This window comes from Limulus polyphemus, unplaced genomic scaffold (assembly GCF_000517525.1).
Source record: "Limulus polyphemus unplaced genomic scaffold, Limulus_polyphemus-2.1.2 Scaffold1555, whole genome shotgun sequence".
NCBI classification, from domain to species: Eukaryota; Metazoa; Arthropoda; class Merostomata; order Xiphosura; family Limulidae; genus Limulus; species Limulus polyphemus.
Window position 1 is genome coordinate 57,400 of NW_013667165.1, and position 8,409 is coordinate 65,808.

General features: G+C 30.2%; 1 protein-coding gene across 1 annotated transcript in view; it reads left to right on the top strand.

The window, feature by feature from the left end:
- LOC106464074 overlaps window positions 1–8,409 on the top strand; it is a 49,687-nt gene that overhangs the window by 11,759 nt on the left and 29,519 nt on the right. The window contains exon 6 of the mRNA XM_013924184.2: window positions 5,270–5,458. Coding sequence (XP_013779638.2) covers window positions 5,270–5,458 — 189 coding nt within the window. The remainder of the gene's footprint in view (window positions 1–5,269; window positions 5,459–8,409) is intronic.

Genomic DNA, 8,409 nt, shown 5'->3' on the forward strand with positions numbered 1-8,409 from the left:
CTCCAGTTCAAAAAAAGGCAAAAAGTACTAAATTAAAATGCAAAATTCTTTATTATGACTTAAATATACATCAAACTACAACTAAAATGAACGCATCATAAAATAATCATACTTATCAAACTATAACAAGAATAATAAATAATAACTAATGACTTGTTTGTTCTTGAATTTGTTGTATAATTAATAATACTCATTCGCCCTGATTCTGATCTCATTAACCGCTGGGTGAACCATTCACCAAATTGAGAAGCACTGCTCGAAAGTCATGTGGATGAAAACAATATATATATATAATATAATAAAATATACAAAATTTTATCTTCATTAAGACAAGGCAGTCTAATTCATAATGAGCTGAGAATTTAAATATACTAAACAAGTTTTTAACAGAGCAGACTGTATGAAATAACACAATCATTTTTTTTATGGTGTGAACCTTTTTTGATGACAAAGCATATTCATAATCAATTACATTTGTCACAAGACAGTAGTGTTAGATTTACTAAATTTTTAAACACTATTCAGTCCTTTAGGGATTTTTTGAGAATATGAGTGTATTATAGTATTTCAACCACATTATGTTTGCCACATCCATTATTTCTTCAATGAAATATAAAATAAATCAATAAAGTATAATTTTTTTAATCTTTCATGAACTTTCTTAATTTTCCTTGGTTCCTGGGAATACAAAGGTTACTTATACTTATTTACTTGATGTGTCCATCATATGTTCTTCATTAGCAGTAACTATGACCAAGATGAGGATGGAAGAAAGCATCATTTGTCATTCCTTGAACTCATGGAAAGTGCATTTCAATAGATTAATGGTGTGAATGGTATAGAATAAAATAAATGATACAGCTTAACTACAGTGAAAAATGGCAAAATTTTCCTTAACCTGTTTTGTTCATGGGTTATCTAACATATTCTGCTTCAAGTTTCTACCTGTGAGTAATAACTCCTCCATTAGATTTTCAAGTATTTCTGTTCTTAGCATGAAAATCATGTGGCACTCAGACTGGTATAGTAAGGACTTTAGAAATCCACACATAAATCTTTAGTCCATGAACAGAATTACTAGAACTTGTAATTCTCAAAAACAAAGAAGCAAACTAATATGAAAAACCTTACAAGGAAAGAATGAATAGAGAAAATTTTTGAAGAAAAGAATTTATTGCAGAATTAGATTAAACACAACCCTAAGTATTATTGCTTAGTGGCTACTTGCATTTCGACTTTCACAAGCTAAAAATTACTCAACTGATTGAAAATTTGTTGCAAAATTTTAGAAGATGTTAACTAAAACGTATTCTTTTCATTTCACAGTTTTCATATTTTATTTGCATAATCTCTAGATCCTCCTAAATAAATATCAAATTTGTTTTTGGAAAATTTTATATTTTATCTCTTATTTTCTCTACCCTAGATCCTCTAGATCAAATTTGTTTTTGGAAAATTTTATATTTTATCTCTTATTTTCTCTACCCTAGATCCTCTAGATCCTCCTAAATAAATATCAAATTTGTTTTTGGAAAATTTTATATTTTATCTCTTATTTTCTCTACCCTAACACTAACAAGCACACTTGATTCTTGGGTCTATAGAGAAATCATTAAAGTTGAAAAAGTACAAAATAAGATAAGTATATCATTATTTCATTTAAGTTGATATGAGTATTGTTCAGAAATTTCCAAGTTATTTAAAGTAATAAGGAAAGTGTTACAAGGTCAATATTTAGACTAATTTTCTGTAACAAGGAAAGGAATAACTAAGTTTCATAGTATGGCAAGAACATGAGGCACTTTTTTTCATACAAGGAAATTAAACTTGTATTGAAAACAATTTATAACCAGTATTTTTTCTCTCTCATTTTATCCACATCATGTCATCACAACCGTCATCCTATCAATTTCCTCATTTCTATCAATACTTCTTGAACCTATGTGTTTTTGTAACATCATGAATGTGTGCTAGGTTTGTCCTTGGAATATCATAGTTGGGAATGCAAAAAGGAAATAGAAATTTTTAAAATATTAAAATATATTTTAAAAATACCACTTATTACAAAATCTTGATCCTGTAGTATCCTTATTGGTTATGGTTTGTGCAAATGTCAACTAGTACTGCTGTTTAAATAAACTACAATCATATAGAAAGAGTACACTGTAGTCCAGGTTTTATATGGATCTAATACATACAAATATAAAGTAACTCAAGGTTTTTTATTTATTTTTTTTAATTTTGTTCAATAAATACTTCTTTAATCTATACATATTCATTTGGGATAAATATTTTATATTATATTTTTGCTTTGCTTATGTTTTATTGACAATCTTTGCATAAGTATGTTTAAGCTCTGCATGCAGTCTATATTCTCTGTTTTCAAAGGATTCTTTTTGTCATTTTGTTTTCTGTTTGAAAACCTTAAACATTTATTGTTTAAATAAATTTTTAATACAATATAAGTAATGACAAATCTAAACAATTAAAGTATATGTCAAAATATGTAGATTAAGAACTGAGTTAGCTATAAAATCTAATTTAAAAAACTTAAGTCAGAAGGATTGAAATCATGATGAAAAAATAATATAAATCGTCATGATGTTGTGAAACTTATATTTACTAGATTCCATTAATTCAATAGTTAATTGTTACCGGTAACTTCAAAATGCTTAAGCTCTGTAGGAAATTTAGGCTTGACATAACAATCATCTTATAAGTATTAATAACTCGTTAAATTGTCAAAAAAAATTTAAATAGGAAATAGTCAATGTTTGTTTGATATATTTAACCAATTAATATATAAAACAAGTTATTACTTAAATAGCATGAAAACATAACATTTGTATAAAACTGTGACTTGAACTGTATGCTTTCACTCTGTCAGCTGTTTATGATTGTTTTCTACCTAATTAAACCAGATCTAGGACCCTCAAGTGAGAAACCAACTAAAAGTGGAAATTATGGGACTAATTGGGGGAGTTTGCTTGGTATGATTGTAATAGTTAGTACATAAAAGAAGACCAAGCCAGGCTTAAAAGTTATGTAATAAGATGTTAACATTATTTCAAATTCATAATTATACAGGAAAATCAGTACCTAGTGTTCCTAACACTTAAGAGTACTAGGATCCTATGCTGTTTCAGCCTATCAAAATTCATACCTAGTAATCAAAAAAAAGTTTGCATTTGACACATTTATTGCTATTTTTAACTCTTAAACTCTACTGGATACTAAAGCTATGTAAACAGCATGTTTAATTCTATGTTATCATTGAATTATTTTAGAGCTTCCCTTAACCCTTTTGATCAGGGCTCCTGTTGTGGCTAATTTCCTTGTGATGTAAAGATTACTGGATGATTACTGACACAGTTGGTACAAAGTACTGCAATAAAACCATAAAATAAAACAGATGTGAAAAAGTTAACAGTTGAGTTGAAACTAAATCCTATGATTGACTTGGCATACAATCCTTGAATTAAGATGTTTTAAATTAGAACTCTTGAAAATTTTTAAAATTTTGGAAATATGGAGCATATGCCATAAATATGGAGAGTGAGATATGTGGTATTTTGATATCTTATGATGTAAGCAGAAACTAGCTTCTAATCTTAAATTCACAGTATTTTGAGAAGTATTACATGTAATTATATTCAGTTTTAGTTTTGTTGATTAACTCTAAGGATCTAGCTCAGTGTTTGTTATATCAACTACCATTAGAAATATCTTGCATTCGAGAAATGTAGAGAATGAGGGAGTTATATTTGTTTATTAATTTGAAATATTACATATGTAAAAATGAGTAATTGTTTTGAGGATGAAATAAAAGTGTTAAAGACATTATTTAAGAAATATTTTTTACATTTTGTCACACATAACTACCACATTACTATTTGATTATAGAGAAATCATAATAGTTTACTGTATGAAGGTGGAACATTCATTAGGACATCTGAGCTTTGTGGTGCCAGAATCATTAAAGCTGGGCTAAATACAGCACAGTGGTTACCATGCTTGACTGTGGATCTGAGATTACACGGTCCCTGCACTGTTACATTAAAACGGAAAAATATGGGATCTGCACTTTGGGGCTATGTTTCCATTAAAAGAGTGATGGTCAAGTTTTGCTATTCAATTAGAGTAGCCCAAGAGTTTGTGATCAGTGGAGTTGACTAGATGTCTTTCCTCTAGTCTATTCTATCACTTCAAAATTAAGGACAGCTAGTGCAGAAATACCCCCTTGAGTAGCTTTGTGCAAAACTCAACAAACAAACAAACCACTGAATCCTTAGAACAGCACATGTTATATACTAAGATTGAGTTTAATAAAGTATTAGATATACAAGGGGAATCATAGAAGTAAATGTGCTTTAGTATTGGAGGCCATGAGTTACAAAGGTTTACTTGTATGTGTACTCTTTACTACCATAAAATAGTTTTTCATTTGCATGTGGTCCATTGTTTATCAACCCCAAATTATGGAAGGGGGAAATGTCCTTTTTTTATTTTATTTAAAAATTATATACACTCTGAGTTACTGTGTCAAACTGAAAGGTATGTGTGGAATTCCTGTACTTTCAGCTTTAGTTTAAGCCATTGGTCAGATGTTATTTATACAAGTACTGTGAGTTAACATGATATTTCAGTGTCTTAACTAGAAATTAATGTTCTGTTTCTCTTTTATTTTTTACATGTTGTATGAGAAAATTTATTACTTTTTAAACTGTGCAACTATCTGGGTTGGTCAAACATATATATGCCTAGAATTATGTTTAAGTTTGGTAATTTGTGACGTTCATAGACCTTTGATAAAAGCTTAAGCCGAAACGTCGGGTACAAGTAATTAAACATTTTTCTGAAGTTGTTTGTCATCTTCATTATATAATGGTTTCTATCCTTCAGTCAGCACTGAAAATTTTAAAAAAAACAGTAATATGTTTAAGACATTCATATATTACTTTAGATGTTTTTAAACATGAAATACTAACCTTTTGTCTAAAAATATTTTGCATTCTATTTTCACATTTAGAAACTACTATTTAATCTATATGTTAATGATAGTAGATGTGCCCTTTAACCATGTGTAATAGATGAATATCTAGTTGTATGTATGTGGATGTATATTTTATTTGCTAATCAACGTTTTGTGATTTCTTTGTATTTTGTCTTTTTTTTAACTAATACCTTTATTGATAAAACTCAGTAGACGTGCAGGTAGGATAACTATGATAATAGCTACCAGACTTGTGTTATTTTTCTATGTCATAAGGAGTTGCATGAAGAAGCCTTGGCATCAGAGGAACAAGAGTCAACTGTGAAAGATACAGAGAATCTATCTGAAGATCTTCGTCAATTTGTTGGAAACTCAAGTTTTAGTGATGTGAATATTCATATCAAAGATGAAATACTGTTTGCTCACAAAGTTATTCTGGCTGCAAGATCATCAGTATTAGCAAAGGTATTATGTTTGTTGTATTCTGCTTATAAGTTATTAAAAGTGTAAAAGCTGCTTCTTCCGCAGTTTGATGAAATTTGTAAAACTACTTACCTGTGCAAGAAGGAAACTTAAGTTAACGAGACTGAGTATCACATCAACCACTATTGGAAATTTGTGATGTTTTTCGCTAAACAATAACTGTTGTATGACTGGGTTGTACCAGGTTACCTACTTAATCTTTTCTTGTAATAAATAAATAAATGAAGTTCAAGTGTATTTAATTAAAAATAAAGAAAACTTGCTTGAAAATGAATTTAAGAGTTAACAAACATAATCAATAGGTTTTAACTTAACATAGAAAAAAGAGAAGAAACTTCCACAGCACACCTTGGCTTCTTCAGTTTCAAAAACAAATCTAGCTGCAAATTTCAAACAGCCCTCTCATTGTATATTAATTCTTTAGCTTAGTTGACCCATCAGAAAAATGGATCAAAAGTATCCAGAAATATATTTACTTCTTGTAACAGTCTTGGAGCAGCCCCACACTCGCAAGAAAGAGTAGAACACAATACATTTAATACATGGCTGGATCCTGCTACATAAAGTCCAAAACCACCGTTTACCATAACCAGTTACATTGAATTTAGCATTGTTGTACATGGTTGATGAAGTTTGATCATTTAAAGAAATTATTGTGGGATAATGGATTGATTTACTGATTGAACTGTAATTTTTAGAGAAAGCTTTGAAAACAAGAGTAAAAATTAACATCAGCGTTTTCTTCATGTGGAGAAAAATAAGGTCATAAAATATGGCATTTTTGCAATATGCAAAACATTCTCACCTTTTAACAATGCATGTCCACATGTGGCACATTTGACGCAACACAGGATTATGGAGTTGTGTTGGGAAGTTCTCTCTCATCCACCATATTCTCCAGATATGGCACCATCAGAGTACCATCTTTTTTGTTTGCTGCAACACCATATTAATGGGAAAACGTATGCAAATGTGGAAGGTGTTAAAGAGAACATCAACATGTTTTTTTGCTTCAAAGCCGAGTGATTTATTTAATCAGGGCATTAACAACCTGATTGTAAGACGGAAAAGCATCATCGATAAGAATGGAGACTATGTCATTTAATAAATGTTTTGTTTTGATATGTAAATCGTTTGGATTTTTTTCATCTAAAAGAAAAGCAACATTAATTCTTGATGACCTAATACTTCTGGGGACCGTAGGAGTCACCATGCCAAGATTGATCAAATAGTGTGCGAGGAGTTAGCAGACAGACAAACATACAGTTTCACTTTTATATATATAGATAGATTATCCTGACAAAATAAGAGATAAAATATTATTACTGTCAATCTTGAAATAAAAGCAATGACAGGATTAAACTAGAAATTTGTTATCTTTATAGGTTGAGACTACAGAAAAACTAGATGAAGATAAAGTAGGTCCATTGACTCAGGTATCATGTGATGCCATTAATAACAGTAGAGATTTTATGTTTCCTAACACCCTGGAGCACCAGAAGGATGGATTTTTAGATGAACAGGTGTAATATCTTTGTATATTTCATCAAATTAGATTATTTTAGTCTGACTGTGATGACTATATGTACATGTGTGTGTGTGTGTGTATCTAAATTGATAAATAAAATGTAAAAAGAGGCCAGCAGAGTGAACAATTTAAAACATAAGGTGATACTCTCAAAACGATAGATACTGCATAAAGCCTAGAAATACTGTTGTTTTTCACAACAAATTAGGCTCTGGTGAGTAGTGCATTTCTGTTATTGCAAGACAAGCAAATATTTCTGTATTATGAATATTATAGTATTAAAGTAAGCAATATCATTAGGGCATTTTGTAACTGTTTCACACTAGTAAAAACCTTATGATGTTTTTTGTGCCTTTTAACTTTTTAATTGTTTTTTAAGTTTTTCACATAGATGATATAAATAGTAAAAAGTCCCAATGCATCTGTAATTATAATGAAATATTTTTTTATGAAACTAAGATTTTAAACTTTCTTATAATACATTGATTTCCACCTTATGAATAATTTTAATCTCTACAAAAAGATCTTCTAGTGTCATAATAAGTGTTCATACCAAAAGGTAAACTGTGTACAGTCTTTGTTTTTCTAGAATCAAGGTGAATTTGTTCTTGCTGAATTATGTATTATCTGTCACACACTGTGACAATAATCTTTACTGTTATTAACAATTAAACCCAAGAACAGTTATTTTCAAGGAAGAATTAGTTTATTTAGTTTTAGTAGAACTCTCTCATCAACATTTGTAGGGAGAATCCCAGGGAACGGCATTAATCATATTTTCAGCACGTCACAGATTTTCTACTATGTTGCATATATGATACCTTTCAACCAATAAAAAGTATCACATAAGATAGGTCATAATTAATTACCTGCCACCATGTAGAAGAAAAACCTTTCCGATTGACGACTGAAGAGCGTTTCTGATGAAGGGCTTGATTTAAATGTTCCAGTTGTTGACTATAGATCTTTGCATTGACAGTTCGTGGAAGATTGAGGAGTTTGAAATTAATTACTCCTTTGATGTCCCACCAAATGCAAAGTATCACTTTCTGTGGATGGAGTCCAATTTTTTGGGTCGGAAGTGGTTTTGTCTAGGAACGAGCCATTGTTTTTGGCATTTAATATTCGCACAGAGAATCCATTTTTCACCACCAGTGACAATTCTGTCCAAAAATTGTTCACGCACCAGAATAGACAAAGCAATGTTCACACATTGGAAACGATGATCATCGGAGAGTTTGTGAGGCACCCAAACACCTTCTTTATGGAGTTTTTCCATATTCCTTACATGTTTATATATTGTTTCATGAGAGACATGCAATTTCAGGGCCATTTCACGAGTGTATTGCCTTGGGTTAGACTCAAAAAGCGTCTTTAGAGCATCAATGTCAATTCCAACATGTCG